This window comes from Hypomesus transpacificus, chromosome 9 (genome assembly GCF_021917145.1).
Source record: "Hypomesus transpacificus isolate Combined female chromosome 9, fHypTra1, whole genome shotgun sequence".
In the NCBI taxonomy this organism is placed as follows: Eukaryota; Metazoa; Chordata; class Actinopteri; order Osmeriformes; family Osmeridae; genus Hypomesus; species Hypomesus transpacificus.
Window position 1 is genome coordinate 5,220,379 of NC_061068.1, and position 19,298 is coordinate 5,239,676.

At 50.6% G+C, this 19,298-nt stretch overlaps 1 protein-coding gene across 9 annotated transcripts in view; it reads right to left on the reverse strand.

Moving 5' to 3' along the window:
• magi1b (membrane associated guanylate kinase, WW and PDZ domain containing 1b) overlaps positions 1–19,298 on the reverse strand; it is a 106,352-nt gene that overhangs the window by 19,071 nt on the left and 67,983 nt on the right. For 5 of the 9 annotated variants that reach the window (XM_047024861.1, XM_047024862.1, XM_047024860.1 and 2 more), the window contains 10 exons: positions 17,426–17,633; positions 17,204–17,286; positions 15,888–15,923; positions 14,100–14,157; positions 13,157–13,257; positions 12,016–12,135; positions 10,183–10,368; positions 9,462–10,094; positions 1,991–2,022; positions 1,345–1,488 (listed from right to left, as the gene is read on the reverse strand). In XM_047024861.1, coding sequence (XP_046880817.1) covers positions 1,345–1,488; positions 1,991–2,022; positions 9,462–10,094; positions 10,183–10,368; positions 12,016–12,135; positions 13,157–13,257; positions 14,100–14,157; positions 15,888–15,923; positions 17,204–17,286; positions 17,426–17,633 — 1,601 coding nt within the window. The remainder of the gene's footprint in view (positions 1–1,344; positions 1,489–1,990; positions 2,023–9,461; positions 10,095–10,182; positions 10,369–12,015; positions 12,136–13,156; positions 13,258–14,099; positions 14,158–15,887; positions 15,924–17,203; positions 17,287–17,425; positions 17,634–19,298) is intronic. The other 4 variants (XM_047024865.1, XM_047024869.1, XM_047024863.1 and 1 more) reach the window with 3 other exon arrangements.

The following is a 19,298-nucleotide window of genomic DNA, read 5'->3' on the forward strand; positions in this document are numbered from 1 at the left end:
ACAGTCAGTCAGAGTGTTTAACTAGTCATGGAGGAAGGCAGCGATGCACGGAGACCTGCAGTAGGGCTGCACCACGGACACAACCCAGGCCGCCTCCCACGAGGAGGGAGGGGGAGGGGGAGGGGGAGGGCAGGGCGACTGGTCCAGATCTGCACATCACCTGACTTCCCCATCTTGGAGGATGTGGTGAACAAAAATACACAGAGGGAGTGGAGCAGGAGAGCTCAGCCACTCTCAGATGTCAAGTCCCAGGTGGTTTTAGAGCAGGATCTACTGCAGACAATAAGTGAACCCTTATGGCTCAAACAGCCACAAGCTCCCCTTGGAATCCCATTTGAAAGCTCCTGAGTTTATGGCAGGGGTGTCGAGCTCCGGTCCTCGAGGGCCGCTGTCCTGCATGTTTTAGATGTTTCCCTGATCCAGCTCACCTGATTCGAATGAACGGTCGTTATAACAACCCTTTTAATTGAATCAGGTGTGTTGGAGCAGGGAAACATCTAAAACATGCAGGACAGCGGCCCTCGAGGACCGGAGTACGACACCCCTGGTTTATGGTGTAATAAAGACAGTCTAGCTAGCCCAACAAACACACCCATGTACCTCACAAGTTCTCCAGGGCAGACATAACAGACAAGTCACTCTCCTAATTAGGACCCACACCCTCTACACACGTAACTTACTGTTCATTTCAAGAGGAATGGTGGGTATCAAATCAATGCACAAGGATGCTGTGTCTTAATGGATACTGTACACTGTCAGAGGCCTCTTTCCTACCTGTCAGACTAGAAGACTCCATGACTTGACCCCTGACTGGAAACTACACAGTCAGGTCTTGTCTAACTCCAACAGCCCTGATATTTGAGTGGTTCTTCAACAGAACACCTGACCTCCCCTCATCTCCTCAGTGCCTAAGGGACTTTTCAGGTGGCTTGTTGGGAACAGAGGAGCTTCTGAGAGGAGGAGGAAGCCAGGTGCTGCTCTGCTACGTCATAAACATCCCATCACCAGAGAGAGGAAATCCTATCAACCCACCACCATCATATTCCAGCATAGCCTTTTAAACCTGTTATTATGAGTCAAGACACCACTATCTACTAGTAAACCTGCACAGCATTATCACAAGCTACCAAGTTACAGCATTATCAGCCGGTACAGTGTCCTATTTAGTATTGCAACCCACCACCTGTGTTAGCAGCAGACATTATTTACCTTCACAGCCTTATCTCCCTCAGCATTATTCAGCCACCACAATGAGCCTGCCACCAGCCTGTAGCCCCGTTATCAACCTGCAGGCCACCAAGCTCCCGGCTGAAAGCCTTCATACCAGACCCAACAGTCACCTACCATGCCATTATACTGGCTAGGACGGAGCTCAAAATCCACAGAGTTATCATCGGAATTGCTTTCATCATCAAACTGAAAGCGCTCCTCGTCCTCATAGAGAGAGCGCTCGTCATCGAAACGATAACGCTCGTCATTGTCATCGTCCTGGAAAACAAGCGTCAGAACAGTTGAACATCGTAGCCCCCCTCGGGGAGAGCAGGGGGGGGGGGGGGGACAGGGGCTCCCTGCTAAAGCATTCACTTCCCACATTGTCACAATCAACCAGATCAGGGAGCAGAGTCCTATTAGCAGGCAGCTTACGGTGCATCAAAGCACCGGATCCAGACCCTGCACAGCGGGGAGCTCTGGTGGAGGAAACCCCCTCCCTCCATCTCTCCATCTCTCCCTCCCTCCATCTCTCCATCTCTCCCCCCCTCCATCCCCCTCCCCCCCCCTCCCTCCATCTCTCCATCTCTCCCCCCCTCCATCCCCCTCCCCCCCCTCCATCCATCCCTCCATCCCTTCCCATACAACAGCCTCGAGCCACCTTCCCGGCCCCAGCATCAGCCTCCCTTCTCTGCAGCTCAGCACACAGGCTCGAGCGCTAACAGACAGGGAGCGGGGAATAGTGGAGGAGGCGTGGAAACAAAGAGCATTAATGACTTACCAGTTTTGGGCTCTTCTTTGCAGGAGCCACCCCTGGTCAGAGAGAAAGGAAGAAAAAAGAAAGAGAGAAAAAAAAAAGAGCGTTACTGAAACAGGTCAAGATTCCACGTCACTTTGCGGGGGGAGAGAGAGAGAGACGGGGACTCGGAGAGAGGAGCGGGTGTCAGCGTAGCGCGTCGGCGCTCGTCTGCGCTTGACTTGACTGCCTCCCTTCTCTTACTCTGCCACGCTCCTCCGCTCACAGAGCCACGCTCTCGCGCGCGGCGCTGAAAAGGGGGGCAGCGCGATCCATCTGCATTAGCCCCACGGCTCGGACGACTGGTGCAGCGGAGGAGAGGGGCCAGACCCAATGGCTAGCTCTGTGCTCCCTACACCCTGACTATCCTAATGCTAGAGTGTGTGTGTGTGTGTGTGTGTGAGAGAGAGAGAGAGAGAGAGAGAGAGAGAGAGGCATGTGAAGCAAAATAACATCAAGGACAACGAGAGAAAGAGAGAGAGAGAGAGAGAGAGAGAGAGAGAGAGGCATGTCTCATCTAACTCCTGCTATATTACCCATGGAGAAGGAGTCCAAGATACTGAACATTAAATTATAGGCAACCGTCAGTTCCCCTCTTACTGAGACCATCTTCCTGCGTCCGCTCCGCACGCCGCTCCAATGTGGAAGGCTCCGGCATCTAGAGGCAGTCCGCGCATCTCCTCTCGCTCTCTCTCGCGCTCTCGCTTTTCTCTCTCTCTCTCCCTCCCTCCCCGTCTCTCTCCGTTCACCCTCCCCCTCCGCTCTGAGCCGAGCGCCGCTCCCCCATCCCACCCCTCCCACCCCTCCCCCCACGTCCCCCCTCCCCACCCCACACACTGGTACACACACGCACAAGCACATCACCACATCACCACGCACGCACGTGACGAGTGCACACGTGCATGCGCTCCCCCTGCTCGTCACCAGGCAGCCTGACGGGAGCTGCCTGACGGGCCCCCCCACAAAGGATCTGATCACACGTGAAGAGCGGCCCACCAGGAACGATCCAACCGACAAGATCAACATCGCCTCCAACCGTCACTCAAACACAGAGGACCGGAAGATAAATATAGTCACGAAATCCTCACAAGACAAGCTACCCGAGCTATACACTGTGTGTTGTGGTGTGCGTGCGTGCACATGTGTAATGAGGGCACAGGATATGGAATTGGAAGTAGGGGCGGTAAAGATTAATCTGGGTAACAGATGCAGCCAACATACTGCTAGATTTAACATGTGAGACTAGGGGAGTTTTGGACAAAGAGGCAAATGTGACAATCTCCACAGGGAAGATGGATAAGAGATGTGGGGAGGGGAGTCACATCTGGAGTTACCCAAAGACTCATCCTCTCCTCTCCTCCTTTCCCCAACCCCTCCCTCCTCTCCATCAATCATTACTCGCAAACATCGCCCCCCCCCCTCCCGATCCCCCTAACTGAACCCCATCTGACCCCCTTATCCTTCAGTCAGTGGGACAGAGCATTTGTCCATGTTAGATTATCCTGCTGTGTGTTGCATGTCTAATCTGCCTCGTCCCCTCTCCTCACTCCTCTATGCTGGCCTCAGACCTCATCAGATAGTGTTCACTAAAGCGGTCTGTTCCTTTACCTCAGACCCACACCCACATCTCTCCTGTTCTGATACAGAGTACAGTAGAAACACCCACATCTCTCCTGTTCTGAAACAGGGTACAGTAGAAACACCCACATCTCTCCTGTTCTGAAACAGGGTACAGTAGAAACACCCACATCTCTCCTGTTCTGATACAGGGGACAGTAGAAACACCCACGTCTCTCCTGTTCTGGTACAGAGTACAGTAGAAACACCCACATCTCTCCTGTTCTGAAACAGGGTACAGTAGAAACACCCACATCTCTCCTGTTCTGATACAGGGGACAGTAGAAACACCCACATCTCTCCTGTTCTGATACAGGGGACAGTAGAAACACCCACATCTCTCCTGTTCTGGTACAGGGGACAGTAGAAACACCCACATCTCTCCTGTTCTGATACAGGGGACAGTAGAAACACCCACATCTCTCCTGTTCTGATACAGGGTACAGTAGAAACACCCACATCTCTCCTGTTCTGGTACAGGGGACAGTAGAAACACCCACATCTCTCCTGTTCTGGTACAGGGGACAGTAGAAACACCCACATCTCTCCTGTTCTGGTACAGGGTACAGTAGAAACACCCACATCTCTCCTGTTCTGATACAGGGTACAGTAGAAACACCCACATCTCTCCTGTTCTGATACAGGGTACAGTAGACAGAGGCTGCCGACACAGTCGACAGTTGAGCCAGCCTGCCTCTACAGGTGATAGAGGAGGGAGAGAACAAGCTTGTTCCAGCTAAACCTCCACTGACCGTGTCATACTTTTTCTACTTAGCTGAGGTGGCTTAAAAAAAGAAAATCCTTCACATAACTCTATACATTTGGATTACTGCTTCTCACTCCCCTGTTTGAATCAGTGTTTGGTTGAACACGGTCCAAGGAGCTGAACAGACTGGTATCCTTCAGTGTGAGGCTCTAACCTCTGCAACACTGCCCCTAGTGGAGCTTACCAGTCAGACGCCCTGTGGACGCAGCAGCAGTGGCTAAACGCAAGCCATTACCGGGCAAACGATGATGATGATGATGTCCCCCCCGCCCCCCCTTCCCCTGACACACATGGATCTTGTCTTTGAGCAATGGCTCCTGACAGGCAGGCCCATCTGTCACCAACGCGACAGCAACAGGGTACAGACAGACGGTGTCCTGGCAACCGTTGCCGACCCAGGCTGTTCCATTATGTACAGTGTGGATTGAGTCACATGTCATCCATGCACAAAAGGGCTGGACGTGACTGGCGTGTTCAAGATGCACCGCTTCACTTCCCTTCTTGTGTGTGTATGTGTGTGTGTATGTGTTTGTGTGTGTGTGCCTTCAGTGCAAAGGACTTTAATCAGAATTGACAGAGGTGCTTGCTGATCTTATGAGATAGCAAAGGTGACCAGGCAAAGACGCAAACAACCTTGGCCTTGATGGACACGTGAGCACAAGACCAGGCCAGGAGCTACCTGAGCTCCAGCCGTCTCCTCTCATCCCCCGGCGCGGCAGAAGAGGGTTTAGCATCTAGCAGAGATAAGACACGAGAATGGAAGCATCTCTCTTCCAAGCTTTGTCCCTCGTGGCGTTCTGAGAGAAAACATCATGATGGCTGATGGGAGATTACATACGAGGGTACAGACGTCATGTGACACACATGCACGCGCCACAGACCCTCAGAGGAAAACCCCACTGGAGAGTGCTGCAGAGCATTGTCATGGAAACAAAGGAAGATAAGATGACTGAGATTTACAACTTGCCCCCCCTAGCCATGAAGGTGTGGGATGGGGTGGGCTTATATTGCCCTTGTTAAGGTATTGACTCATACACAAATAGTCCAGTACCAGGAATACGGCCGTGGCTTTTAGCCTAACCCAGCACCAGCTGGGCACAATCCTCAGTGATCATTGCTTTTCTCTACAGTTCTCTGCAATGCCGTTCCTTATCCCTGGCGACTGTCAAGTCAGCACAATGAAATGCAAAGTGTGCAAAAATAACCAGCATCCTCCTCTCCTAACATTAAATCAATGGCTCTTTTGACGGCCTGGGCCATCTTTTTCGTTTATCTTTCTACGGGTGTGTGTGGTGTGTGCGTGTCTCTCCTTTAAGGGTAGTAATATAGGGTCATATAATATGGGTTTTTGACAGGGAGCATTTGCTAAGTGGCGTTTTTAGTGTCTAGAGCCAGGTGATAAGGGGCCGTGTCTTGGGACAGTGTCCCCTCAATGACCTGCCGTCCAGGACCACCATGGACATGGACAACTTACCCAGGTCCAGCTCACCCAATCATGTCCAGAACAGACCCAGCCGTTTACCCAATACTCTGCTCTTATTCCAATGGATCCATTTCACCGGGACAAACGCCTCCAGAGCTCAGTGTAGGTGTGCTCCGAAGGTGAAGAGGATGACGTCACTGGAGTTGACTTAAGTCCTCGTCTACAAGACATCCCAGAAGCTGACACGGGACTCTGGCAGTGCCAGGGACGTCTCATGGCGTGTGTCATCACATTATGTAACTTTGTTCTGAAGAGGACTGGGTGTGCAGCCACACACACACGATAAGTTTCTCCTCCATCTTGAAACTGAAACCTAGAAACTTTAACCATGACCAACGGTTGCCACGTTTCAAGAAACAAGAAACCAATCCGATTGGCCAACGCTAGCGTTTAACGCTCGTCATTTACATAAAGTTGAGAAATTTCAACTCGCAACACTCCGCTACCCTTGCTTTTCCCACAATGCCCTGCTGTAGTGGACACGCACTGTGAAGGTCCATCCGTTCTTTGGAAGCCATAGGGGAGCAGTGTAACTGTCCAGCCCTCTCTCCGGGGGGAAATGAGGAGCATGAAGGCTCATCTCTACTGGGAGCGGTGGAGTAACCAGTGATTGATGACTCCGAATGAGAAGTGTTTTCTGCACCACTCTTTCATCATCCACGTCTGATCCTCTGACATCCCCTCTTTCCCTCCCTCCCCCCCTAGCTCCCTCCCTCCCCCCCTAGCTCCCTCCCTCCAACGCTCCCCTCCCTCTTCTCCTAGAAAACACTGCGGCTATTCTGGGCCGACTGGTTTAGGAAGTAGCTATCAGCACGTGTCCAGCAGTGGTCCATTCCCTCTCCCACCTGCCTGGCTCAGCACGCAGGTGAACAGACTGACACTGATTTGCTGAACGCAGCTCGGATTCCTGCTGAGGTGAATGGGCTGGAATTTCAATGGGCGACTGATGAGGGAAGCTGCAGGGCTTCCTGAGAGCTGGTGCGCAGGTATTCACCCCATTCTTCCTGCTCTTTAATGACGAGAGAAGTGCAACAGCTGTGTGCAGGGCGCCTCAGGTCTCTGTGCACCGCTGACATTTTCACCCGTTCAAACGAGCGGAGAGGGGAAGTTGGAGGGACCCCCCCAGGGAGATTTTTCGGGACCAAAACGAATGACGTCAGAGGTGGGCGGAGTCATGTGAAGGACAGCGGGGGAAACGACACCATAGGGTTGCATAATTAGACAAATGCATCGGGTAATTCCTGAAAGGCTGCCGTGATTGAAGCCATTAAACACCATCCCTCCTCCCTATGGGGACACATATGATCATAATAAAATCATAATAGAACAACAACAGTGATTGGCTTAAACACTGAAACAGGAGACATGGTCTCCTACAATGCCCAGGGAGGGGGTGAGACTGCATTGTGGTCGCTGGGATCAGGTGACATTTAGAGATCTACGTTTGAGTGGGGAGCCAGTGAGCTCACCAGCGGTGTTTGCCAGAAAGGGGGGGGGGGGGGGACTGGTGAATCCACAGGCCGTAATGAACTGTAGATGTGCTCCCCTGGGATTGTGATCTCTCCATATGGGATTGGGATCTCCCCATATGTGTAGGCGGAGGGGTGGGGAGATGGGGGAGGGGAGGGGGATGGTGCAGGTTTGACCAATTACAGCCCTGGCCAGGGAGCCCCAGTAAGACTCTAATTGGTGATGTGCACAGGCTGTTAACTGAAGAGATACAGAGAGAGACCAGGAAAGAGACAGACTAAGAGAAGTAGCAGGAGAAAAGAAGAGCGAGAGAGAGAGTGAGCGAGCGAGAGAGCGAGCGAGAGAGCGAGCGAGAGAGCGAGCGAGAGAGCGAGCGAGAGAGCGAGCGAGAGAGCGAGAGAGCAACCCAATTAGGCTCAGATAACACACAAGGCAGAGAGAACAGTGAACAGAGAAGAGAAGCAGAGAAGAGAGACAGCATAATTAAGACAAAGGTATCCTGCTCCCAACAGGACGGTTCCTGTGTGCTATCCATGCGTGCGCGTGTGTGTTCATGTGCCGGTGTATGTCTGTGTGTTTAAACACACCCCAGAAGAAAGCTTTGACAGCATGGTTCTTGTCTGAATGTGAATCCATTCAGCAAGACTTGGGCTCAACATGATGGGCACATGCATGGTTCCAAAGTCTTTTATGGCAGCCATGTCCTCACGGAGGCAAGCAAAACACAAACCACACTCACATTTCTTAACTGATGTGTGAAATATGACACCCCTGAAACAATGTAGCTCAGCCAAGCCCTGGCACCTTGAAACACCTTGAAGCAGCACTTAAGGCTCAGAGTGAAGTCAAGCACACCACCAACAACACAGATTAACACGCATTTGTTCTATTGACAATCCATAAAGTGGACAGTTATGGGTAATTGTGTTTTACGGTGATGTGTAAACTAGCCCACCAGAGGGATAGTGTTAATAAAGGAGAGGAGAGGGGGAATTAAAGGAGAAGAAAGAGGAGGAGAGAGGAGGGTTTTTGGCTCAACCAATTTGCTTTGTGTGTTCTTAGCGCTGCAGCAAAGAAAACAGGCTTTCAGGCCCTCAAATTAATAAGACCAACGTCAGCTCCAGAAAACAGCCCAATTACTCCTATCACCAAGGTCTAGGGGGCTTTGTGGATTTTGAGTCAATTCTTGGAGGGATTTAACAGAGAAAAGTCCAAATTCAATCATTTTTGTCCCTTTGTGCTCTTTCCCATCAAACTCTTTTGTGAGATGGAATGTTCCAATCATCAAGCTTGTCAAAAGCTTTGCCCCAGACTAAGCACAGCCCACTCAGTCTTGAAGAGACTCGCAACACACGTACACATGCATGACAGGTTCGGAGGTATTCCTGTCCTGCCCTAAGTGCTCTCTGTCCATGCAGACTCAGAACCACTAAGCGACAGACTGGAAGAGGACAGAAGGAGCTCAACAAGAGAAGTCCATGTTCATCAGACTCTGACCTGGAACAATCTACACCCAAGTCTTTCTCTCACCAGACTGTGTCTCTCTGTCTCTTTTGTATCGCTCTCTCTCTCTGTGCTCTTTCATTCCCCCGCCTCTCTCTCTCTCATTCCCCCGACTTCCCTCCCTCCCTCTCTTCCTCTCCCTCTCTAACTCTCTCTCTGTCTTCTGCTCCCTGTCGTCTCTGCTACTGTCTTGGGCTGAAACCTCTCAGCACATTGCACTCTTCTCTCACATTTCTGGAGTCTGTAGTACTGTCGCCCACTCCCTGTTTCAGTCACTTGCTCTTTCAGTCTTTTAAATATCCCTTTAAACACTTACTCACATATTCAGCCACTCACCTCAACCCCCTTTCACTCCATCACTCACTTGCGTCCTCGCTCACTTATCCCCTCCCTCCTTTCCTCCCTCTCACACCCTCTCCATTTGCACATTCTCTCAGCTCTCTGCATGAGTGAATGCGTCATCCATATTAATCTCTCTGTAAATGGACTTAATGTGACACCCCACCCACTTCTCTTCACCAGCATAGTGACCTGCTTCCACCCACCCCACCCCACCCACCCCACCAGCAGTCACCTGACACCTCTTTCCACCATCATAGTGACCTGGCTCCACCCACCTCTTTGCACCAGCATAGTGACCTCACTGCCTCGGGGACACTTGCTGAGTAGATCCACCACCTGGTTGTGGCTCATGCTCTGGACGTTCCTCTTGTTGACCTCCACGATAATGTCCCCCTCCTTCAGGCCCCGGCAGCGGGGGTAGTCCACTATCTGCTTCACCCTCTGGCCCCCGCCCCCGGGACTGTCTGCTATGGTGAAGCCGAAGCCCTTGTCTCCCTTCTCCATGTGCACGGTGATGAGCTCCGGCTGGGTGGCGATGGAGGACGCCATGCTCACCACGTCGCTGGGGTAACCATGGGAGCCGTTGGACGACACGTCAGCCGAGGGGCTGTGGGGGCGGGGCTCCCTCATGCCGTTAACCGGCCCGCCGCCGAGGGCGCTCTGGCTGCCGTGGCTGGAGGGCGAGTCGTAGTTCTCCTGGCCGTTGACGATGATGGGCTCCTTGTCCAGGATGGCCACGGAGGTGACCAGGCTGGTGTTGGGGTCGTCGGGGTCGAAGGGCAGCGGGTAGCCCCGACAGAGCTCCAGGTTGACCATGGAGCCGATCTGGATGGTCTGGAAGATCTTCACCACCTGAGCGTGGGTGTAGCCCAGCACACACGTGTCGTTGACGCTCACGATGACGTCGCCTGCACGAGACGACAAATGGCGTTCAGGCCAGACGGCGGTGAGGTCAGAGGTCAGGGCAAGTCCTTCAGAGCAGCCGGCGGTGCCTACCTGTCTCCATCTTGCCGTCCAGGGCGGCCGGGCCATCCAGAACCAGACTCTTGATCTGCAGGAACTCGTCGGGCTCGTCGCCCCCGACGACGGTGAAGCCGAACCCCCGGCGGCTCTTCTTCAGCTTGGTGTTGATGAAGGTTCCACTCAGCTCCGCCGGGTTCCGCGTGAAGAACGGCTTCCCTCCTGGAGAACACACACACACACACGGAGACAACAACCCTGAAAGTGATATTCCAAAAAATCGAAACTTCATTCCTCCACAGGTAGGGTGTGTGCAAATGCAGTGGACAGTGTCAGCTTAAACGAACGGGACAACTTTGATGTGTGTTAGCTGTCTTGTCAGTGATAACTCACTCACTGAGGGTTTCGGTGTGCTATGCAGATTACAACTGATTTATTATGAGTGACATATTCATTAGGTTGAGGGGAGTCCAAGAAGGAGAGGGCCAGCCTGTGTAATCCCAAGGGTAAACCCCTATCCACCCTCCCCTCCCAGTGAGAGGGGGCTGCCTGAGCATCCTAGCCCATCCGAGAGCTGCACTGCTGGGTCCAAAAGTCAGCATATAGGAGGACATGCAGACTTGTTGTTATTCCTCTCTCCAAAGAGATTATTCTGCAGGAGAGTGTTGAGGTTTCGTGTTATGCGTGTTTTTCCTAGATTTGGAAAACAGATGTTCCTAAGCTTATACAACCCCCTTGTGTGATCCTGTCCCAGTGAGAGGAGCAGAGCAGCTTTGAACGCAGCTCTGAAGGCAGTGCAGAATACCCTCCTGTCACTCACACAACTCCATCTCTCTAGACAGGTTGAGCGATGCAGCAAGCTTAGGGCACACACACGACACTTTGGCGTCTGCCGTTTAAATCCAAACCCAACAACCTCCCTCTTTCCCTCCCGTCTCCCTCCCTCTCCCTCGGTTACTTCTAGAACAGAGAGGTTGACAGAACAGAGAGGTTGACAGAAGACAGAGTTGAGCATACAGAGTACATGGCGAGATGTTTGAGTGGCATAGGTATACAATAAAAGCCTATGAGCAGAAGTGGAAGATAATGACAGAGACAGAGAGACGGCATATGAAGGTGGAGAGAGACACACTTAGCTGAGGAGGACAGGAGACGGACAGGAGTAAATGCACACGAGCAAGATGGAATGAAACAGTGGATATTCAGACAGGCTAGGTGACAAGGGAGGACAGTGCAGTTACTTGGCAACTCTTCAGCTACAGTAATACAGTGTGTGCATAGAATGCAATATGCAGTCCCCTATTGTCCGTGTGTTTGTGTCTGAGCAAAGGTTCCATCTGTTGTGTATGTGTGTTTGCGTCATTGAATTGGAGTTCAGCAAGCACTAAAGGCAGGGCATTGTGATAGTTCTGCACCTGAATGTGAGGGACGAGGGCCAAGCCATAGAGGAGAGAGAGAGGGGATGGAGCTCCCAAGGACAGGGTGAAAGAAAGAAAGAGAGGGAGAGAGAGACCAAGAGAGAGAGAGAGAGAGAGAGACCAAGAGAGAGGGAGGGAGAGAGAGGGAGAGTCAGAGAAAGAGAGGGAGAGAGATGGAGAGAGATGGAGAGAGAGAAAGAGAGGGCTGAGAAAGGAGAAAGAAAGTGTGCGTGGGGGGGGGGACAGAAGGAGTAGACATGAAGAGGTACATTTGCTGGATTTGATCAGAATAAATCTATGGAGAGATAATTAGACAAGCTGCTCGTAGGATTCTGTTATGTGCAGACCTGTCAGCAGGGGAAAACAGAGAATATCAATTTCTCTCTATATGTTTCATGTTTTTGTTTGGTGTGTGGGCTTCTCTGTTCAGAGAGATGTTGTGATGTCTTACGTTTGGGTCCTGCAGAGGGGGGCAGCGGGGGGCCAGTCTGTGGCTCTCTGTATGTCTCCTGGTGGTTGGTGGCGTAGTTGGCCAGAGGGGCTACTGCCAAGCTGGAATCCTCTATCCATTCTGGAACAGCAAGGAGCATACTTCCTGTTTATGGTGTCTATACAGCACACAGTTGCACCTTGACCCACTGCTTTACCATGGGTCGCCGTGAAACTGCAGCAACAGCCTGATCCACAGTGGAAGCCGGATCGGTTTAATCAAAAGTCACCATCATGGTGTGTATCAGAGCTGCAATCTTCATTAATATTCTCAACACCAAGATTAAAAATCAATGGTGGAGTAAAAAGTCGGAAAAGATATCGAGTTTCAGGAGATATTGAGCTTTACTGAGGAAAAGTCAGTGAGTAATCAACTCTGCAACACGTCTAGCTGAGCTGGCAAAACAGGGGCCGGTGGAGAGGGGCCATGGAGGGGCGACCTGCATCCACAACACCTGCACACCTGTGCATTTAAAGAGACCCCTTGTAACCTGGAGCTAACTGGGAGTAGTCATGTGGTCTAAAACTGGAGAATGTATCACCTACAACCTTGACAATCTCACCACATCTAAATGGACACATCTACTCTGGACAGGGAGGTTAAATAACAAATACGGTACCAACTTACCTGCTCACCTCTAAGTAATCATTGAAGTTAGCTTTACAAATTATTTGAAGCAACACTGACAACTTAAAATAAACTCAAAAAGGCACCTAAAAACATTAAATTTAAATCATAGTTATGCCTTTATGGTATATTGGTAGCAAATTATAAACAGCAGCAGTAGCAGTAGAGGATACAGACACACAGACAGGCAGGCTGACATTCAGACACATAGATAGATAGATAGATAGATAGATAGATAGATAGATAGATAGATAGATAGATAGATAGATAGATAGATAGATAGATAGACAGACATACATACATACATACAGACAGACAAAGAGACAGATAGACCGGCAGGCAGACAGATACATAGACACTAGGCAGGCAGACAGACCACACAGACAGGCAGACAAAGAGACAGACAGGCAGGCAGGCAGGCAGACATGGAGATAAAGAAAGGAAGTGACGCCCGTGGGGAGGGCTGAAGACGAACCTCGGATGTAGCGCTCACCTTCTGGTGGCTGCTGCTCCAGCTGCTTCCTGCGCTTGGCCTCCAGGACCGGGTTCTCATACTGGGTCTTCCTGTTGATGTGACTGGGGGGGGGACGAGGAGGCCGGGGGAGGGGGGCAGCCGGAGGGAAGAGCACGTGCATTGGAATGAGCAAAAGGAGTGGGGAGGGGGGAAGGGAAGGGGGGAAAAGTGAAACAGAGAATGGAGGTGAAAAGTAGAGAAGCGGGAAGCGGAGAAGGTCAACAGAGGTCATGGACAAGGGGGGTGATGGGGGGGTTTGATAAGAGAGGAAAGGAGGAGTGAATAATAAGGGAGAGATAGGACACGAGATAGAAGAGGAGTCAGAGGAAGGGAACGGAGCAGGAGATGGAGATAAGCGGTGATGAATTAGCTGTGCGCAGGCTGATCAACTGTTCAGCTGCTACAGGGAGTCCAGAGAGAGGCTGACCAGCAGCCTCCAGCTGACCTGCAGACTAACTGTCAAAGGGCAGCCCAGGAGGGTGGACTAATCACCCCACCACACACAAACAACACTTCAAACGCTGTGGAGACTTGCTGCGAGATGATGCAGTAAACACTAATAAAAGTGAATAATATATACTGTGTATTGAAAGTGACTCAAAGACAAAAAAAAAGCATGGCTTCTGCCTCCAAGGTATTGCTTTGAACCCCATCAAAACATATGAATGTATTCATGGTTTTGTGGGGATCCAATGGGCTCCCACAGAGCAGACAAACTGAATGTTTCCAGATAATAACAACACAAATAAAATGGCCTACATTTCCCAAAATGGTCAGGGCCATAAACAACATGAGGCACGTTCATTATTTAACGCTGTTTTCATTGTCACAACTCTACAGTAAGATAAAGATGGATATGAGGCATGCATTAAAACGTGTGTGTGTGTGTACACATGTGACTTACTCAACATAGTAGACCCCGTAGACTGGATCTTCTATCTTCTCCCAGCCTGTCGGCAGTTCTGCAGGAGAGGAGAGAGGGCAGAGCTGTTGGAGACGGTGCTTCTAGTGAGTACCCGTCCGGACCGTGAGCTGGCTCAGACGGACAGCCTGTCGCCCCTCAGATGTGTATAAGCGGCGAGCGCCCCAACACAGGCTGTCTGCCTCTGCTGCCCTCCACACAGCAGACACTTCACACATCAGTTCACCAGACTGCAGACAGCACCCGCCTGGGACACCCCCAGTCCCGACGGAGAGGGGAAACACAGGTCAAGGGGGATGAGACGGGGCACAAGGGTGGGATTCGATTGTACGAGCTCCACCTGAGCCACACCTGGCACTGCGGTTTGAAAAAGGCACACACACACACACATTGATAGCGCACAGACTCCGCTGATGCAGGATCGTCAGAGCTCTGTCATGGGCTTGAAACATGGCGCCTTCAGCCCACTGCAGTACGCAACTGTACTGTACACATCTCCACCTCCATCAACTGTACTGTACACATCTCCACCTCCATCAACTGTACTGTACACATCTCCACCTCCATCCTGGGGAGCAGACCGTCCTTACACTCCTAGAAGGACCAACCCGTTTCGAATGAGGTGCAGAGTCCCAACATGTGACTTCTGACAGCAGACTATGCAGAGGCAGCTCAGAGTCAGAGGCACTGAGAGGGAACATTGAGCAGAGAGCCTTCACCTCAGCGCCGTGTCGATTCTAATCACCCACTTGATCTCACACGATAGTGGCTCTGTTCCTGAGGGGGCCCCGGTGCCAACGCGACTGCTTGTGGGCCCTGGGGACGTCACGGCGTGTCTGACCTGTGAGTGGCTGCTGAGGGATGCATCTGATGGTGATCAGAAAGGATTGCCCCCCCACCCACCCCTTCTTCCACACACACACTCCAAGCTCAAGAGGGACTAGGGGTGACAAATTGCCTATTAAACTCTTTGCATCTCATTCCGTGTCTGTCACTCTCATGGTGGGCCGGGTTTGATTTCTCCTGAGCAAGGCTGGGCTGCAGTGTGTGTGTGTGTGTGTGCATGCGTTCCCCTTCTCAGGGAGAAGTGAAGTAACTGCGTTTTTCTCTGTATATTGGATTTCTGCGATCGATGGTTATTGACTGTGTTCATCCAATCAGAGCTGTCGTACGGACGGGGGCTGTGCTTGTCTGCGGTGTACGACACAAAGCTTGGGCTCCGAGGCTGAAGGCTGGTCTGAGAACAGCTCATTCGGATGTGACCCTGTCACTGTTTGAATACACTTCAAATGTCCAAGCGTATGGATGATGAAACGGGACGAGGCAGAAATCCAATCAGGGACAGGAACCCAGGCAGGAAATGAGACGTCTTTCTCTGCTCTGTGTGAAGGTGGGCTCGGGCAGACTGGAGTGACTGGCCGTCTGTGATGAGGCTGGAAGCAGAAAGGTCCAACTGACAGAGAGGCCCATTAGTAACCCATCATTAGCTCCATCATTAGCCACACGTCAGATCATGGGGGAGTATATTGACTCTGTCAGTAGCATCTACAAACACCTCTGTCCTTCTGTCTTAGCCACCTCTGAAGACAGAAAACACATCGAAGAAACACCTCACCAAAGAAGAAACACCTCACCAAAGAAGAAACACCTCACCAAATATCCCGCCAGAGGGGTGTCCTAACTATTATGTGCCCACAAGCCACAAGTAGGAAGCCTGCTGGATGGATGCATGGATAGACAGATCAGTTGAGGGGTGAAAGAGAGGCCTACCTAGTTCATTGTCCAGCTCCTCTGTGTGTACCCCTTCTGCTCGCGGTCCAAGTCAGCAGAGCAGGGAGGGAGGGAGGGAGAGAAACAGACAGGGTTACCATGAAGCCTAAAGAACGTTCTCACAACATCGATGACTAGATATGAACTATGATGTTAACATCCATTGGAAATCAACAATTGTCTTGCTTCGTATACGGAATAGACTACTGAATTACATCCTGAAGGGCTAACAGATGACGTTTCTTAAAGAGCCACTTGGTGGCACTGTTCACAGTTTCCTTATACATTTAAGCCCTAGAGCAAAACCTTTAAAATACAAATCGATAAGTACTAATTACGACCAAATGAGCTACACCAACCAGAGACAGAGGTAGAGACATAAATTACAGTATCAAATATAGACGGTGGAAGAGACAGGCTTCAAACCAACACGTAGTTAATATCACAAAAATGTAATTTAGCAATAAGCGAACAATAATCTCTAACATCTCGTTCGTACACAAAAGTCCTTAAACACAACTTTATATGGAAAAATGAACAGAACATTATCTGTCTGAGGAGCGGTACATACACACACCCACCCACACACACGGCATGTGTGAGAGGGCGTGAGCGTGTCAGGGAAGGGGTGAGGCAGGGAGGAGTCAGATGATCAGTGTTGTGTTGTTGCGTGGGCAGACGTGTGCCCCTCTGTAGGACAAGGGAGCTTTATTTATGTTAGATGATGCGAATAATCCAGTCAGCCCCTGTGGCGGCTTGCTCAGACGGGAGGCAGCATGAGCGCACAAGACAAGAGTTATGGCCCCGGTCCTCGCACAGTGCTGCCACGGTTCAATTGGCCTATAGATGGCACTGCCATCTATAGGCCAGCAGGGGAACAGCAGGCTTGCATTTGGATGACATACCGTATTATCAGAAGGATAATAGAACATGTTGTTGTTAATAGTTGTACACCTATGTAATTACGGAAAGATGCCGACAGAACAGACACACACACGCAAGCACACGCGCACTGTTGGAGAAATTGAAGATGTAACACATTTATCCTGTATAAGAATGATTCTGTGTTCAGCATTCCTTGTGTTTAGAGAGAAGCCTACCCCCAAATCTGGACTTTGGGTAACATGAGGCATATGTAAACAAGGTGACCTGGGCTGACCACTCTCTCTTACTGGAGAGGCCATAAAAGATGTCTGGCCTTATCTGTGTTGGGTGAATCATGTGGTCAAGCTTACAGGGGTTCACCGACTGACTGTGCAATGCTTGATAGATTAATATTTCTGACACGCACACACACACACACAGTGAGGCCGTACCATCGTCTTCACATTCTTCCAGGGGCTTCTGCGGCTTGTCCAGGCAACGAGGGTCAATCCAGGATGTGGTCTTCGTGTTGTGGCTGGAGGGGGGGAAAAAACACAGTCAACAGGAAGTTGTGTTTTTTTAAAGACGGCCTATAAAAACACAAACGCAGACATCCCTTTGCCACCACCTCTCCAGCCTGTGTGGTGCCTGTGTGTGTGACGGGCCAGACGTACTCTATGAAGTAGACCTCTCCGTTCTCAGTATAGGCCATCTCCCAGTTGTCGGGCAGAGGGCCCAGGGGGTCCTCTGGGGGAGGATGGCTGAGGTGTGTGTGTGTCTGCTGAGTGCTGTCCGTGGTTGACGGTGAGGTGTTGTTCACACCGTAGGAAGGGGCGTTCTCGCGCCGGGGGTAGGGGTGCTCGTCAAGTTCACTAGAGTCTCCTGCAAGGTGCCAAGTGGGTGGGGGTTAGCGGAAGTGAACATGTAAACACACACACAGACACACTCACTGAAGACGACGGTGGAGTGATGTTTCACACCATTGGGAGTCCCATTTCTGAGGACAGCTTTGGAGTGTGGTGGCATGAAGCACTCCACCCAATGCAGTGTAATTTAAAACTAAACTTCAGTGGTTCACTAAATATGACTTGGTAAATGATAGGTTTGCTGCTCTCACACTTCAGAAATAGATAGAGGTGTCCCTTCTCAGCCACACACACACACACACACACACAATGCCCCTAGACACCCTGTTGTTCACCTTATGTCTGCTGAAAGACCATAAGGGCAAGTTTACACTCACACTCCCTCACTAACAACATGTGGCTGAATCTCACACACAAAACAAACACACTGAACCACATGCACAAAACAAAGAACATTTGACCCCAGCTGCACCACCAATGCACAGAAAAAGCATTTTCAAGACCGCTCGTGCATATAGTTCACATTCAACAAAACCACAAGATGTCCATAAGCACTGTGCGTTAAACCCCCACATTCACACATCTTGAGACTATCAGGGCAGCCTACAGCTGGAAAATATTCTGGCATCTCTCTCTGAGTCGGTCTCCTCCACAGAGCAGCAGTGTCTCAGTCTGCTGAGGAGGAGAGAGGAGACGGGGGAGATGCTGGGAGAGTCTGCCTCCTACTCTGGCAGCCAGGTGGCACTATGTATTACTCTCAGACAGACTGGCACTATGTATTACTCTCAGACAGACTGGCACTATGTATTACTCTCAGACAGACTGGCACTATGTATTACTCTCAGACAGACTGGCACTATGTATTACTCTCAGACAGACTGGTACTATGTATTACTCTCAGACAGACTGGCACTATGTATTACTCTCAGACAGACTGGCACTATGTATTACTCTCAGAGAGACTGGCACTATGTATTACTCTTAGACAGACTGGCACTATGTATTACTCTCAGACAGACTGGCACTATGTATTACTCTCAGACAGACTGGCACTATGTATTACTCTCAGACAGACTGGCACTATGTATTACTCTCAGACAGACTGGCACTATGTATTACTCTCAGACAGACTGGCACTATGTATTACTCTCAGACAGACTGGCACTATGTATTACTCTCAGACAGACTGGTACTATGTATTACTCTCAGACAGACTGGTACTATGTATTACTCTCAGACAGACTGGCACTATGTATTACTCTCAGACAGACTGGCACTATGTATTACTCTCAGACAGACTGGCACTATGTATTACTCTCAGACAGACTGGCACTATGTATTACTCTCAGACAGACTGGCACTATGTATTACTCTCAGACAGACTGGCACTATGTATTACTCTCAGACAGACTGGTACTATGTATTACTCTCAGACAGACTGGTACTATGTATTACTCTCAGACAGACTGGCACTATGTATTACTCTCAGACAGACTGGCACTATGTATTACTCTCAGACAGACTTGTACTATGTATTACTCTCAGACAGACTGGCACTATGTATTACTCTCAGACAGACTGGCACTATGTATTACTCTAAGACAGACTGGCACTATGTATTACTCTCAGACAGACTGGTACTATGTATTACTCTCAGACAGACTGGTACTATGTATTACTC